At 46.5% G+C, this 17257-nt stretch overlaps 2 protein-coding genes across 2 annotated transcripts in view; both read right to left on the bottom strand.

Annotated features, from left to right (window-relative positions):
- wwp2 (WW domain containing E3 ubiquitin protein ligase 2) overlaps positions 1 to 4723 on the bottom strand; it is a 33656-nt gene extending 28933 nt beyond the window's left edge. Inside the window, exons 1-4 of the mRNA XM_068739209.1 lie at positions 4654 to 4723; positions 1518 to 1674; positions 1186 to 1307; positions 241 to 378 (exon numbers count right to left, since the gene is read on the bottom strand). Coding sequence (XP_068595310.1) covers positions 241 to 378; positions 1186 to 1307; positions 1518 to 1674; positions 4654 to 4723 — 487 coding nt within the window. The remainder of the gene's footprint in view (positions 1 to 240; positions 379 to 1185; positions 1308 to 1517; positions 1675 to 4653) is intronic.
- A 3857-nt stretch (positions 4724 to 8580) lies between these two features.
- Positions 8581 to 16438, bottom strand: gal (galanin/GMAP prepropeptide). The gene is made up of 6 exons (XM_068739210.1): positions 16358 to 16438; positions 15446 to 15500; positions 13183 to 13248; positions 11572 to 11658; positions 10224 to 10295; positions 8581 to 8715 (listed from the first exon to the last, which is right to left on the bottom strand). The coding sequence occupies exons 1-6, from the start codon at positions 16436 to 16438 to the stop codon at positions 8669 to 8671; spliced, it is 408 nt and encodes a 135-aa protein (XP_068595311.1). The 3' UTR covers positions 8581 to 8668.
- Positions 16439 to 17257: the final 819 nt, after the last annotated feature.

Here is a 17257-nt window from a genome sequence, read left to right as displayed (position 1 = left end):
AAGCTGATCCAGGCTTGTCTTTGAGACCGTTGCGATGCCGGTTTCTGCACTCTGTCCTTTTTGTGTGCAGAAATCGGGGAGGACATGAAGTTGAGCGGCAGCAAATTGTCATCAATAACCCACAGGGGGTCATTTGATCCTTCATTGCTGCTTTACTACAGAAAACACAAAACCACCACATTGCCGATGTGTACACGGCCTCATTAGTTCCACGTGTGTGTGTGTGTGTGTGGGACTCACTGTCTGCCGCCGCGCTGCCGTTGGGCAGAGAGCCCAGATCAACAGCCATGCCGTCCAGACAGACGTTGAGCTCGCCTCCCGCTACAACCGAGCCTTTGTTCTCCGTCTGCAGCACCAGACTCAGCTGAACGTTCTCCACTAGAGGGGGGGGGGGGGACGACAGAGAGAGAGAGTGGTTGACAAAGGAGAGGGAGAGAGTGAGGCATGCTAGGGCGAGGAAATGGGACATCCTCTGTCCTCCGTCTAAGATGAGGGGTCGGCGTGACACCAGGCTGCGCTCGGCTGACGCTCGTTACCTGAAGCCAGCAGGAGAGCAGCAACGAGTCCAGAGAGGCCGATTCTAGGGCAATAAGGGAGTTCTGTTGCCCCAACCGCGGCTGCGAAGCCTGGAGTTACGCAGTTTCGCAAAAATAATACGTAAAGAAATGCAAACGTTGAATGGTTAAACATTTAAGCGTATTTATTTCTAATACTTTTAAACACGACATTTTTTGCTCAAACATTGCTTTCGTCATCTGCGTGTTTTTGTCGCTTTTGTGCGAGGCCTAAACGCGGTTTGGAACCCGCGGACGACACTGATGGAGAGCAGGAAACTCTCCGGGCTTTGAAGGACGCACTTTGTTCTAGTGACGCTGTGGACATCCTCCTGTGTGAATGCGACCGGCACCCATTCACCAGTTCACTATCACGCGAAGACGCTTCACTTTCGCGGCTGCGGGTGAAGAGCACCTCTGTGAAGTGTCCATGACGGCGCGGCGTAGCCGTGTCTCAGCGTCTCAGCGTCCACCGCGGACGGGAGGGAAAGACGCCTCGATGATCAACGTGGGGTTTTCTTTTTTCCACTAGTGCTGCACAGACGCCGTGAACTGACAGTCTATCGCTCTCCATTACACTCTGGAAGCGTGCAGAAGGGCGTGCTTTGACCCCGCCCCCCAGCGCACGTACTCTTGCCGTGGTGCGTTCGCAGCGTGTCCAGCAGGTCGATGGTGGCGCTGCCCAGCAGCTCCTTCCTCAGGGTGTGGCAGCTCCACAGCTTCAGGTCCAGGCGACTCTGAGGCGTCACGTTGCTGTCAAAACACAGGAGAGGAACCCAATCAGACAGAAGCCACGCCCACATATTGTTCCAGTTATTGGTCCCGGAGTCTCAAAAAAACTGATTTAAGCAACGGATCCAGATCAGATCTGTGTTAAATGTAAATGAAACTGAATAAACATCGAAAACTGATCAAAGCAAATGACAAATGTGTGTGTGTGTGTGTGTGTGTGATGGGCCTCACAGAGCGAGGTCTTCATTCCACTGCAGCTCCAGGTGTCCACTGCGTTTGCCTGTTTTTTTGGTCTCACTGGTCAGGCCGTCGGCCGTCACCTCGACGAAGGAGCTGAGCCGGGCGTGACGGTTTGGCAGCTTCGGAGATTGCGGCTTCGCTGAAAGCACTGAAGCACGCGCACGCACGCACGCACGCACGCACACACACACACACACACACACACACACACACACACACGGACAGATGAAGAGAAGCAGTTATAGAGTAAATGGGTGGGTTTGTTCACCTGTTGGAATAAACACAGAGCTACAGATTCACGTTGGACTTCATGCGACGGAGCGGCTGGACGCTGCGTGACCCCTGAACACAGCTCAAACAAATCTCCACTTAAAGTGTGCTAAAGGTCAAATGTTTAGCTTTCACATCAACATCAGATCCTCCTCTACGTCCTAAATGATGCGCCGTCGGTGGCGAGAGACACGAGGCCCGTCACACGGCCTCTTCACTGCTGCTGATCCTCAGATGGTAACACTCCATTGCTTAAATTCCATCCTTGTGTTGTAAATGTTGTCTTTGGAGAACCTCTGACCCCCCCCCCCCCCCCCCTCTCAGGTAATGAGGCGGCCGTCGTCAAACTGTACCCAGAGTAATTAGGACGACCCTACAAGTTACTCCGGTCCAGGAAGCAAAGCACCTGCTGACCTCAGATCTGTCATAACCGCATCCTCTGTCGAAATGGAACTGAAAGCACTTTCAGGAAATACGACTTCCGACCTGTAAATGCTCTGTGGATTTATTCGACTGTCAGCCGCTTCCAGATAGAGAATCACGCCGCTTTCTGTTTCATTACATGTTCCTGGTGTCGTTTCACAGCGTCCACGCTCTAGTTATTTATTTGTGCACGTGTTCATTTCCTTTGTTAGTTTACACGTTGACAGGTTTCTTAATTATCCAGTGTAAACAGCCGCTACATAATATATGGACTTGTGTTGGGAGCTCTGGAAGCACGCAGACAAACAGAAACATCGCCCTCCAGTGGCTGAAAGAAGAACGTCTGTTGTGAGCCAACTGGAAGATATGAAAGCTTCAGAAGAGGCTTGTCCATATGCTGTAGTGGACATTTGTCCATTACAGAGGACGCCTGTCAGCGGGCGGGGTCTCAGGAGGATAACTTCGAGCTCTCCTGCTGCCCAAGACGCGTTTAGAAGATCCAGTTCCCTCAGAGATGAATCACTGCTGTTTAAAACACGCTCTATGCTTCATGAGCAAGCCTGTGGACTCGATCGGAATCGGACGTTAGCTCCCGATCAGGACTCGGATATATATATATTGTCATTACCAGTACTTTTTTTAATCAGATCTGGAGTTACGCTGTGGAGTGAGACCTCTCCACTGCAGACGGAGATGGTAATGCGTGCAGCATGACATCACTTCCTGTGACTATTGGTTGAATGCTGGCTAAACACGTTAGCAGCTTGAAGCTGTCTGCTCCGTGTAAGTATTCTGAAGTGGAGGACAAAAACCTGCCAATTGATCTGCTGTTCATTTTATTTTAAATATTCGTATTTAATATTTCCTGTTGCACTAGTCCAAGTCCAAAGTGAAAAAAGTATTTTATTTATTACTTGAATGTTCAAGCTACGCCACAGAAGTGCTCTGTTTAAGAGTTAAATGTTGAAATAAGATGATAAAATAAAAAATAAGGGAAATCCTGGATCCGTTTTTTACTCTTCTTTATTTTTCCTATGGATTAAACAAGTATCGGACTCGGTATCGGTTCAGAATCAAATGAGTCAGACTCGGGGCTAAAAAAAACCTGAGGAGAATCTTGTTCCAGCACGCATCAGTCATACAAGAGACGGTTTGTTCATCCTGAATCACTTCTGCAGTGCAAACTCAACACCGGTCTGGTCCTCAGGGTGCAACAGAATGCCATTGGCGTCTGGATGAATGAATGAATGATGAGAGATAAAGGCCTCTGTCGGCACTTCTTCCTGTCACAAACACGCAGTGAGCTGGCTAACATAGGAGGGGGGGGTGAAAGTGGAAGCGTGACCGGCACGGAGGGGGCCCGACTGAACTGGAAATGAGGGAAGTGAGTCCTCCTGCCAGTTTAGAAAGAAAAATGATCCGTGAACAACTTAACGGCCACTGATAGTGATCATTGGTGTGATGTGAATCATTGCGGGTTAGTTTATGCAATATTCATCAGGAGATCAATACCAACAACTCTGGTTCAACTCACACGCCGGTATAATTACTCATTTTACTTGTGTTTTGTTCTCTTCCACATTCTGGGATAAAGTATCAGTAGTTTTCAGTCCCAATAGGTTCACTAACGGCGTCTGCGCTTGGTGCAAACGCACGTGTGTGCCATGTTAAAAGGGAAGCCACCGGTAAAATGCGATTGAATATAAATATATACACGGTAACTGGTTTGCGGCGCAGATGCCAATAATCACCACCAATGTGAGTGATTTTCTCTAATCTACATTTTCACAATTGATGCTCTCCCACTGCAAATGAAAGAAGATACAAATCCACAATTTGGGGGGGCCCTCGACAGACAAGAGCAAAGAAGGTTCTTTAACATTGAAGCATAAACACAAACATCTATTCTGAAGACCCCTAATTTGTGTTGATGACGAGAAAAAAACCTCCGAACCCGGAGTGACACGATCAGGTCATCAGATACCCGAGCTGCACGAAGCCACCGGAGATGGGAACTCGGGTCGTAAAAAGGTTCTTTATACGCTTGAGTTAGTTCAAAATGGTCACAAAAAAGTGACACTGAAAAGAAGAAAGAAACAAAAACACGAGAATAATCTGTTGTTGGTGTTTACAACACAACACAAGACATTTTTGTCGAAACACTGCACACCGTCTGATTAATTCAAATGACTTTGCTATTCTGTCTGAACAGCAGGTTGCTGCGAGTGGTGATAAAAACGTCAACAATCGTCATACAGAGAGGATTGTTGGACAGAACACACACAAATAAAAAAACAGCCGCATGTCCCCTCTAAATCTGCAGTAGGGGAAACTCTCTCATCGAGTCGTCACGCTGGGCAAATGGCAAACCCTTATTTGTATCAGTACATCCCAGCTAGTCAGCGAGACGAGAGAAAATGGACAAATAAGTTACCTTTCAAGATCAACTGAGACTTTCCGGTGGTCTGGGCACCGCCAGGTCTGTTCACGCAGGCAGCTGCCATGACCTCGCCGCTCTGAAACACAACCACGAAAGCAGTATTACAACACAACCACGAAAGCAGTATTACAATACAACCACGAAAGCAGTATTACAATACAGAGCCATGTACATTAAGCTGCCTGTTTGTAGCTGGTGCCACGACCCCACCGACATCACCTCGAGCAAAGTCCGCGGTGAAGCTCGCTGAACCGAACGGAAACTAAAGCTGTGAAGCGGAACGCTGACAGGAGCAGTCGCTACAGCCGATCGGTTATTAGTATATAAAGAACATCTCTACCCGAACACTGGTCTCAGTGGGACACCAGTGGCTGCCGTTGGCATCTCAGGCCAAACAATAGCCAGTGATGGAGGCTCAGATGTGACCCGGCCCCCGAATGAAGGCAAACAGCCAAATGGATGAGCTAAACGACCGCCTGGTGTCTGCCTCCGGGCTGCAAGAGAACAGACACACGCAATCAGCATCGCTGCATCCGCTGCTTAGCGGGCAGGAGCTGACCTCATTCAAAGCAAGGAAGACGTATCCGACCTGGGTAAACAGGTCTCATTGTCCCCCCCCCCATTTAAATACCCTTGGCTGCTGCGCACAAAACACAAACACGGAAGATGATGGAGTCAATTCTGAGCTTCACTGGAAACCGGGGCAATAAAAAAACAATAACATCCGGTCATTATTTCCAAACTAAAGCGTCATCGAAGACACAGCCTGCCTATTTAACCCACACGCTTCATTTGGAGGCGAATTGTAATTAAAACCAAGTCGCAAGATACTGTTCTCTACAACGCTGCGTGTTTTACGTTCTAATTCCGAACCTTTTGGGAGGTTCGTTTCTATTCAACATTTACTTTGAAGGGAAAGGCGCGACACATCCGTTATGACGTGGCCCACTCAGGCCAGCTTGACTTGTAAGAAGCTAACTGCTAGCGAAACCAGCATCGTAAGGGGATTCTGTAAAGACATGCTGATCAATTCTTTTATTCGACTGACAACGTGCAACACAAAATCATTAGTCACGTGATTCCCGCCGGACAACGTTCTACCGACTGAAACACACGCGGAGTCCTTCCCGTACCTTCTCAGCCGCGGTCCGGTCCGCTCCGGTCCGCTGCGACGCTAGTCAACTTTCATTTCCGCTTCAATGAAAACACCACGTGACTCGCTACGCGGAATGGTCTTTCCAATCCACAAAGGATTGTGGGTCACAATAATGAGCGTTAATCATTTATTTCAAATTAGAGTCACACAACCCTTTATTGCATTTAAATTAAAAACGTAAAAGTAATTAATGTCATTTTATATCATTTTAATATTATTATTATTTAAGGAAGAGAGGGTTGTGTCAGGAATTCCACTGTAAAACTGTTGATAATTTAAATATGTTAGTCACAAACACATTACCCAAAATGGTTGTGTTGAGGCCCGACTGCCACTGCCTGTGTCCTCCTGTGTCCTCCTGTGTCCTCCGGTGTCCTCTTGTGTGCTCCTGTGTCCTCCTGTGTCCTCCTGTGTGCTCCTGTGTCCTCCTGTGTCCTCCTGTGTCCTCCTGTGTGCTCCTGTGTCCTCCTGTGTGCTCCTGTGTGCTCCTGTGTCCTTCTGTGTCCTTCTGTGTCCTCCTGTGTCCTCCTGTGTCCTCCTGTGTGCTCCTGTGTCCTTCTGTGTCCTCCTGTTTGCTCCTGTGTCCTCCTGTGTGCTTCTGTGTGCTCCTGTGTGCTCCTGTGTGCTCCTGTGTCCTCCTGTGTCCTCCTGTGTCCTCCTGTGTGCTCCTGTGTGCTCCTGTGTCCTTCTGTGTCCTCCTGTGTCCTCCTGTGTGCTCCTGTGTCCTTCTGTGTCCTCCTGTTTGCTCCTGTGTCCTCCTGTGTGCTCCTGTGTGCTCCTGTGTGCTCCTGTGTCCTTCTGTGTGCTCCTGTGTCCTCCTGTGTGCTCCTGTGTCCTTCTGTGTCCTCCTGTGTCCTCCTGTGTCCTCCTGTGTCCTCCTGTGTGCTCCTGTGTCCTCCTGTGTGCTCCTGTGTGCTCCTATGTCCTTCTGTGTCCTTCTGTGTCCTCCTGTGTCCTCCTGTGTCCTCCTGTGTCCTCCTGTGTGCTCCTGTGTCCTTCTGTGTGCTCCTGTGTGCTCCTGTGTGCTCCTGTGTCCTCCTGTGTCCTCCTGTGTGCTCCTGTGTGCTCCTGTGTCCTTCTGTGTCCTCCTGTGTCCTCCTGTGTGCTCCTGTGTCCTTCTGTGTCCTCCTGTTTGCTCCTGTGTCCTCCTGTGTGCTCCTGTGTGCTCCTGTGTGCTCCTGTGTCCTTCTGTGTGCTCCTGTGTCCTCCGGTGTGCTCCTGTGTGCTCCTGTGTCCTCCTGTGTCCTTCTGTGTCCTCCTGTGTCCTCCTGTGTCCTCCTGTGTCCTCCTGTGTGCTCCTGTGTGCTCCTGTGTGCTCCTGTGTCCTTCTGTGTCCTCCTGTGTCCTCCTGTGTGCTCCTGTGTGCTCCTGTGTCCTTCTGTGTCCTCCTGTGTACATGCAATTTAGTGTGTCTGTCTATGTGTCGCGCCTCTGCCCATTCATTCATTCATAAGGAAATGAATGAGTGAATGTTCTAACATGTAGTGGAGTTTGCATGTTCTCCCTGTGTCTGTGTGGGTTCCCTCTGGGTTCTCCGGGTTCTCCGGCTGCCTCCCACCACAAAAATATGCAAAATATGTGAATTTGTTTCACCAAATTTCCCATAGGTGTGAGTGTGTGTGTGTGTGTGTGTGTGTGTGTGTGTGGCCATGCGATGATGAACTGGCGGCTTGTCCAGGGTGTAACCCGCATCTCGACTGTTAACTGCTGGGATGGGCTCCAGCATGACCCGCGACCCGGCAACGGACAAAGCGGTTCAGAAGATGAATGAATGAAAGGGGAATTCGTCTCTGCTTTTGCCCCACCCCCGAGGTGGGCAGCCATTAAGGCCCCCATGCAGGGATCCAGTTGGGGATCAGTACCCTGCTCAGGACGGGATGTGATGGTGGCTTTTCGAATTGCTGTCATTCCCCATGAGAGGAAGTTCTTTTAACTCCGTTGTCCATGGCCCAATCTTTGCTTACACCATGGAGAAGATGGCCCCACCCGGAAGAAATTCAACATGCTGGCAACATCAAACAGAACGTCCATCCATCCATCCATCCATCCATCCATCTATTTTCTTGTAGACGACCTCAATCGTCTCATCTACAGCTGTTTCTTCCTCCTTGCGGGTGGCGGGTCTTGCTGGGGCCTATCCCAGCTGATTACAGGTGAGACGCAGGGTACACCCTGGATGTGTCACCAGCGCATCACGGGGACAATGTTTTATCCAGGTCCTAATATCTTGTTGACCCATTGACCTTCAGATGATTCAGAAGACCTTTAAGTCCTTGGTGATGCTTTATTTTGAATACGGTCCACTAGCGGTAAAAGGTAAAGGTGTGGCCTCTGAGCGAAGGCCACAGAGCAAGTTGTTGTAATTCCTGGATAAGATGTAAGAAGATAATGCAAACACAGAGCCGAGTTTGACTCCAGGCGTGGAGCCGAGGGGCAGATGCTGACACACACCCCGTGGAGGAGTACCCCAGGGTGCTCAATGCTTTAATGCTGAAATGGAAATTAACAAAGCATTGAAAGGAATTCAAACTGTAAATTCAGTGCCATTTATTTCTTTATTTGTTCCACTTTCAGATAATAGTATTATATGATAAGACATCCTGGTGACCTGAAGCCACCTCCAGCAGACCCCGGCTGACCTTTGGACATAAAGTTTTATTAATACCGGAGCAAAAAAAAAAAAAAATCACTGTCACTGAGAGATCCAAATCCCCACATATGAAAGCAGGGCAGATTTAGATTTAGTTTGAACTGAGCTACAATAAGGTGACCTTTCAGGCATCGTGAGCCCAGATAGCAGAAACATAGACACAGGATGAAGTCCAGCGAGGCAGGGAGATCAGCGATCACCGGTTAGTTTGATGCCCCAGACGAAGGCAGGCCGTCCAAAGCGCCCAGATCTGTAATCACACACAAGATGCTTGTCATTTCAGACAAAGTCTCAGGCCTCACAGCTGTCAAGTACGCTCACATGTTCCACATGTGGCATGCATCATTGGGAATCTGTGACATATTTCCTGTAGCTTATGACAGGCTGTCATGTTAATCTCTAAAACTACTGGCCACAGTGTCTGAAGAGAAATTCAACAAGTCTTTACACCAGGAGCGTTGCTAATTTTCAACTCATTCATGCAAAGGGATGTAATATTGATTTCCATCCGTCCATCTTCAACCGCTTATCGGGGGTCGGGTCGCGGGGGCAGCAGCCTAAGCAGGAAAGCCCAGACTTTCCTCTCCCCGGCCACTTCTTCCAGCTCTTCCCAGGGGTCCCGAGGCGTTCCAGGCCAGCCGAGAGACATAGTCTCTCCAGCGTGCCCTGAACACCTCACCAGGGAGGCGTTCAGGAGGCATCCTGAATAGATGCCTGAGCCACCTCATCTGGCTCCTCTCAACGTGGAGGAGCAGCGGCTCTACTCCGCGCTCCTCCCGGATGACCGAGCGTCTCTAAGGGAGAGCCCAGCCACCCTACGGAGGAAGCTCATTTCAGCTGCTTTTACCCTGACCTTGTTCTTTTGGTCACTACCCAAAGCCCGTGACCACAGGTGAGGTAGGAACGGAGATCAACCGGCAGGTGAGGGGAGGAACGGAGATCGATCGGCAGGTGAGGGTAGAAACGGAGATTGACCAGCAGGTGAGGGGAGGAACGGAGGTCGACCGGTAAATGGAGAGCTTCGCCTTTCAGCTCAGCTTCCTCTTCATCATGACATCCGCAGTAATGCAGACTCTGCACAGATCCGTCTCCCGCTCCATCCTTCCCTCACTCGTGAACAAGACCCCGAGGTATTTGAAGCCGGATGATGGTCCAGAACCTCTTTGAAGCCATCCAGAAGTAATTTTCCACGGCCTCACCAAACTCCTCCCATGCCCGGGTTTTGGCCTCGACAACCGTGGTAGCTGCGCTCCGCTTGGCCTGCCGATACCCGTCTGCTGTGTCTGGAGTCGGTATTCCTCACCGCCGGTGTCCTCCAGCAGGTTCTATGACTATATCTAATCAGAACTCCTCAACTTCTCCTTCCCCTCCGGAGAGATGAAGTTCCACTTCCCAAAGCTAGATTCTGAAGCCGAGGATCGGCACGCCAGGGTCCCGCCTTTGGCCCCTCCTTTGGGTGGTGAGCCCACAGGAAGGAGGCCTCACGTTGCCTTTTCGGGTGAGTTTAAACTTTGGACTCTGGGTCTGACAGGTGAGCTGGTTTTAGTGCCCTGTTCGCCGGCATATGGCGAAACAGTATCTAATGGTGTAGCAGAAAGAGAGGGAGTGGCTTGTTTGTGGCTTTTCACATACAAAGCAAAAAGGTCCTCAAATTGTGTATTAGTCATGAAATATTTTGTTGTTTAAAGCGACTGATTCCACACACACACACGCACACACACACACACAACTTAGATCAAAGCCGACTGGCAGCTGTACCTTTAAGTTTGAGGAATGACAGGAAATCTATGACAGTGTGAATGACGTCTCCATCTGCTATTCTGAGGGTACCTGTGAGGGCAGAGACACAAGCGATGATCTAATGCCGGGTAGATTTGGTTGTTTGCTGTTACATTTCAACCAAAGTCTGCTAAAAACAATTATGTCCACATCAACATATCATGACTTAGAACATTCATTCATTCATTCATTCATTTTCCAACCGCTTTGTCCATCATCAGGTCGCAGGCCAAGCTGGAGCCAATCCCAGCAGTCAATGGGCGAGAGGCAGGGGACACCCTGGACAAGCCGCCAGTTCATCGCAGGGCAACACAGAGACAGACAATCAGCCACACACACACACACACACTCACACCTACGGACAATTCAGCGTCACCAATCAGCCTAGGCTGCATGTCTTTGGTGGGAGGAAGCCGGAGAACCCGGAGAGAACCCACGCAGACACGGGGAGAACATGCAAACTCCTCACAGAAAGGCCACAAGTCGAACCCGTGACCTCCTTGCTGTGAGGCAACAGCGCTTACCACTGCGCCACCGGGCCGCCAGAGAGAGCATACAAACTCCAAACAGATAGTATTCGAGCCCGGTACTTTCCTGCTGTGAGGCGACAGCGCTAACCGTGTCACCCCTTACAACAATAAGGATAGCCTTATTTTTTATTTTATTTCCATTGTTCCGATTCAATGACCATAAAACAAACCTTTCGTAATTGAATTTGCGTTGACGTCGTTAGTTCAGTGACCTTGCCTGATGTAATGATGTATTTTTAAACATTCCTGGGTCCACATGGTGATCTGGATCAGCACCAGAAGGTTCTAGAATGTTATTGGTGTCTTTATACCAAAAAGTCAAAGTGAATCAGAGTTGATGTATTTTTAACTGATTCTTGAATCCATAAATGGGTTTTAATGTTAAAATGTAATATTTGTTCCTGACCATTATGGATCAGATCCAGAATAAATTTTTCATGACGGTTCATAGCAGACCCCTTTATGACTGGAATTTTTGATGAGTGAATTGAATGCATATTTTACAAGATAGGATTTTCTTTTTTAAGCCTCCATTATACGTAAATGGGAAAATCCAGATATTTTTGCATCCAGACGGGTATCCGGATTGCTCTCAAACTTTAATGGGATCTAAGTTAGACCAAGGCCCAACACTTCAGATTTTTATTCATCAAGATCCATCCAGCAGTTTTACTGTAATCCTGCTAACAAACAAACAAACAGCATCAAAATATATATGTTTAAAAATCTGAAATCCATGTGTCACATTGTCAATGCATAACTAGTAAACAGTCTGCAAGACAGACAGACAGACAGACCTGTTCTGAAGTCTTCCTCCTGGTCCATGTCCCTCTTGCCAGCCAGTCCAGGCTTGTCTCCTAGCGTCCTGTGTCCATCTATTCCATCTGGGCAGTGGAATAAAAACACAACACGGTTCAGATTATCAAGATTTAAATTGAGGAAAACTTCAGTGCTCCTCAGCTTGGCAAGTGGAATGCAGCAAATATTTGTCTTTAAAGTTTAGCGTCCAAGAACAGAATCTTCAGCTGCTCCATGTTATTTCACAGATCCATTATATATCAGACCAACAAACATGCATTCAAGGCTCTTCTCTACGTCACTGCTGTCAGAGCTAAAGAAGGTTGATGCACATTTGGAGTTTGTAACTGCTTGGTTCCAAACTTTTTACGGACCACCTGCAGGGCTTGGCTAATGGAATTGCAGTAAAACAGTTTTGAACAACTGAGGAGGGAAAAAAACACATAACAGGATGGAATGCAGTTTTAACATAAAAACAGTTTAAGATGAAGCAAATAAAACACAGAACTCTGATGCTCTGAGACCTGAAAGCAGGCAAAAATATGCTCTAGCGTAGCGCAAAGACAGAAAACAGCGCTGGAATGGAAACTAGGCTAGTGGCTAATGCAAAAAGGAAATGAGATTATGAGAACTTTTGTCATATTTGCATGATGCGGTTCTTTTCAGGTACACAAAAAGCGTAATGTGATTTTCATAGTGTTGTATCTGGGTAGCGACCACTGTTGAGTGATTTCACCTGGCGCTCTGGCCCCTGAAGTGCTAGGGGTTTCCTAACCCTCTCCCGGTTCTTTGTTCTCCGTTGTGGGTGCGTAGTCAATAAGGAGGATGTGGGTCAAGATTAAGATATTTATATAACATGCAGATCAGTACAAGTTAGTTCGGATATCAGCACTGGATTCCACCATGCGTCTCGTGAATGCATCATGGCGGAATAAAGACATTTCCTGCTTCGTCCTCGAGTCCGGCCTTCCCCTGAAGGCCGGACTTTGCCTCAGCCAATCTAAGCCCATGTTTATCTGCATTGTGTGTGACGTCACTGTTGTGATGCGTTCAATTGAAATCAGTCATTACAACACCAAACTAAATGTGATGCGTTCCTAGTGGTGTCGGCATGTAATTACGTTGTGGAATCCCATTTAATACGGAAATTCCCTGCAGAAGAATGAAATGAAAGCATGGACGCCCCAGACTAGCACTCATGTCTCTGTTGTCCAGACTCCAGACTAGCGCTCATGTCTCTGTTATCCAGACTCCAGACTAGCGCTCATGTCTCTGTTATCCAGACTAGCGCTCACGTCTCTGTTATCCAGACTCCAGACTAGCGCTCATGTCTCTGTTATCCAGACTAGCGCTCACGTCTCTGCTGCTACCACTAATCACCATTGAGCGCAGTATTGCAATCCCCATCCTCCACACCGCGTACACAAGTTCAGAACATCAACTTTGAGTATATAAAACTGCTACGTTTGGAAGCAGAAGCAGAGACAGCCGTAGGAGGACAAATGTCCTCCCCGATGAGGGACAGAAGCAGCTAAAAGGGGGGATCTTTGCACAGAGCAATTCCTGTCCTGACACCAAGACCATGCAGCAGCCGTACGCGTCTATCTTACATTGAGTGACCAGCTCCTCTCTGCCTCTGGGAGAATCCTTTATCTGAATTAGGTGATCAATACGACCTGAAACACAGGAGCAACCTTTATGTGGGCTTCTCTCTCTCTCTCTCTCTCGCTCACACACACACACACACACACAGTGGACAAAAATTACACACGATGAGCTTCTAACATTAGCAACATTTTTAGGTAATGCAGGTGAGCTATTCATTTATGATTTGAATATATATTAAAATCTTTTTTTTTACTTTTATTTAAAATAATATTTGTATATTTGCCTTCTAACTCATTCATCTAAATTCTCAAATCGCAACAAACTCCAAATTAAATGTATTTAATCATGAACCAATTAAAATGAGAAAAATAACATGTAATACAGGGGTGTCAAACTCATTTTCTCCAAGGGCCACATTAGCATTATGTTTTCCCTCCAAAGGCCAAATGTAAACCGTAACGCAGTAAAAATGTAACTAAATGTAATGTCATTTAATGTAAAATAAATTTAACTACTCCTTAACATGCTGTTAAATAACTATTAATGTTTTTATTTAACTATTTAGTCGCCACAGTAATTACAATAAAATATTCAGTTTTGATATCGCTTTTTGAAAAGGCTGTAACTTAAAAATTGTTAGAGATAAAGCCATACTGTAAATGAGAAAAATCATAAGTATGAACCAAAGTTTGTGATGGGAATAAATTAATACATCTAATAATGTGGAAAAGTTCCATTCAAATGCAATCACCACGCAGGAACAAAGATAATCGATACAAAATCAAAGCAAAACCAAAAAGCCACCACCTTGTCTTGTCATGGACATGCGCAAACCAAAAAAACTAACCGAAGTGGGCAAGATAAAGAACATTCCCCGTCAATGACGCGGAAAAGACGGCACTTCCAGGATCAGCACTGGACAGCTCCATATGTAGCCGACTACATATGGAGCTGTCCAGTGCTGATCCTGAGCTCCATATGTAGCCGGGATCATGTCAGCACATGCTGGAAAAAACAAACAAATGTGGGCTGTTAAGAACACGTGTGACAGATGCAGCATTTTACCAAAACAAATGTCTGCACACAGCTCTCGGGGGCCACAAAAATGACTTGGAGGGCCACATTTGGCCCCCGGGCCTTGAGTTTGACACATGTGATCACATGTGATTTTCAAATGTGGACAATTTGATACCACTGCTATGTGATTAGTCCAGACGTCCCGCGTGTACTTTGTGTAAATCACAAAATGGCCCTTAAAATTAATACATTTTGGTTTTACCTTTACACAAATAAAACAAATACAAATAAAACTATAAAAATGAATAAAAGAATAAAAACTTAGAAAAAAAGAACAAATAAGTCTAAACATACTGATAGTGTCAGTCCTGGGGAACCTTTACCACATGGTTCATTCATTCCAGCCGCGTTATCCGCCCTGCGGGTCACAGGTCAGCTGACTACGGGCGAGAGGCGGCGTACACCCCGGATGAGACGCCAGCTCATCACAGGGCCAAACATAGACAGACAATCACTCACGCACACACTCGCATCTAGCGTACACTCTTGGAGTGAACAGTTCGCCTAAGCTGCCTTCTCCCAACATAGAACGGCAAACCATGCATGTAAGTGTTGGGACAGGGTGACAATTAAACGCGAACGCCTCTACTGAATAGTCTGGGGAAAGGACTTTACCGCAATAAATGTAAATCACCACATCAGGTCTCCCAGTGGACACGGTGAATGAACTGGTCCAATACCAGCTCCCTGGGACGAGTTCATCCATCATGTCTCTGCCACCTGTGCTTTTCCTGCGATGGCCGGTTAAACCCGTCTGCTGCGTTCAAATGTAATTAGGTTTCTCAGTTGTTCTGGCAGCCGCCATCGTTTCATCTGCTGGAGGAATTACCTCAACATGTTGCCAAAGCGTCATCACTTTACTCGTTTACAAATGTTGTTCAGCCTGAAAGAAAGGAAGACGTTCATATAGCTTTCCAATCCATATTGATTTGAGATCAATCTTTATTTGGTGTGAATCCTCGTTCCTGGCCCCGCCCCCCCAGGCAAGGACGTTTGGATAATTATGGGTTGAAAGGTAATGGCTACTGACACTGGGATGCCGTTTGTGTACCACAATAATGTTAACATATGTAATAACATATGTAATAAATAGTTTATATCTGTTTTAGGCTATATAACAATGCAGGATGACATGGTGTGGCTGAAGCGGTGTTCCAGCAGGCTGTGTGTTGGGACATCATTACTTACGGGGACCTAAGAGATAGCCAGCACTGTTCAGAGTCCAGCCACGCTTCTCCTTCGCCTGCACAGCCGACATAGAAAGAACGATCAGCTCACACAGACGCACTGACCAATGCCCCCCCCCCCTTTGCATGCACATTTGATGTCTCTTTAAATATCCGATGTAGCACTTAGTAGCGTCCAGATGTCTTTTATTGTCGTCCGCTCACACACCGTCACACACGTGCACATCTCGGTTCGATATAAAGGATGCGGACACACACGTTTACGGCTTTTTCTCTCCTTTGTTTTTAAACAAATTAATAAAATGAAGTCGAGCACTAAGTGAAGGCCTCCTACGTGTGAAGCAGGCGCTCAGGCGGATTCAAAATCAGAACCTTCTTGTGTGAGGAGACACCATGAGACGTTTTCAAAGTTTTCATTCTCGACTGTCGTTTATTTACGGTTGTACATCGTTTTATGCTGAAATTTGACAATTTACATTCAGGAGTATTTAGGCATCGACTTACTGATATTTGTTTACAATGTTGTATTCTATTTGTGTTTTAGTGGGATTTCTCAGTCGTCCGACTTCTGTTGTCTTATTGTACATTCAGATGAGATACGCATGTTCAGTTTAGTTTATTGATGGGACCCCCGTTAGCGCAGCAGAGCTGTCGCTATTCTTCCTGGGGTCCACAAAAAGACAAATTTAAAATACACTGGATACGGAAAATAATCTGCAATTATACACGTTTCATACGTCTCAAGGTAATTTAATTTCAGACCATCTTAGTTGATAAAAATTGTTTATCAACTAAGATGCATGAATTTAAATATTTTTATTTTTCCTTCCCTAATAATGTTCCATGTATACGTGAAAGTTTTCTTCACAATATTAGACAGACACATTAAAACTGAATGGAACTGACTACTTACTGCAATGACCAAGCCGACGGTCTCAGAAAGAGCCGCGCAGAAGATGAGCGACACGCAGAAAACCGCAAAGCACCTCTTCATCTGGGAAAGAGAGAGGATCCCGCACGTGAACGGGGACAGCGGAGGCGTCCGCGCAGAGAACTTTCTCCAACAGGATCACAGACGACATTTAGTTTGTCAGTAATAAAATCATTCTTCATTTACCTTTGATCGCGTTCCTGTCGTCTTTGAAGTGAGCGGCGCGCGTTGCTCGGTGAGGTTCGGATGAAGTGAGGACTCCGTCTCCGTTTTATAGGATCCCGGTCCGAGCCCGCTGCTGCTGGATGACGTCAGCAGGCGGACCACATAATGGATTTCAACGACGTCATGTAATGCAATCATCAGATTATTCTTTGTCGCCCTCGGAGGCTTCGGGATTGAGTTATAATAAAAGGACAAATGTGTTTGTCCGTCTGACTTTAACCTCATTTTAATGCTGAGACGTCATCACAAGTTCTTCATTCCTTCCTTTTATATTTAATTCATCATATTTTTTCTTTGAGGATCACTCTGAAAATAAAATGATAGATTTCAAGAACAAGCAAACAAGTTTTTTTTGGAAGGGTTGCTAAAATGATGATGAGGTGTAATCAGACAATAAATTACGAATAATTACACATCAATGCATTTATACAATTTCATTACGTATATTTGTAAATGTATATTATAATCTTGTAAAGCACTGCAATTGTATTTTAATTGCATTGATTTATCATTAATATTTATGTATACGATATAGAAATGAGAAATAAATATGGGGATGCGAACGTTGATTCAATTTTTCAACATTTAAGCTCACAGCAAGTTATTATATGACTCGTTGATTTTATGAATAGACAAAAGGACAGGCTGATAATCTTT

This window comes from Brachionichthys hirsutus, chromosome 5 (genome assembly GCF_040956055.1).
Source record: "Brachionichthys hirsutus isolate HB-005 chromosome 5, CSIRO-AGI_Bhir_v1, whole genome shotgun sequence".
NCBI lineage: Eukaryota > Metazoa > Chordata > Actinopteri > Lophiiformes > Brachionichthyidae > Brachionichthys > Brachionichthys hirsutus.
Note: the sequence above shows the minus strand (reverse complement) of the source record. Positions and strands in the feature narration are given on the sequence as shown.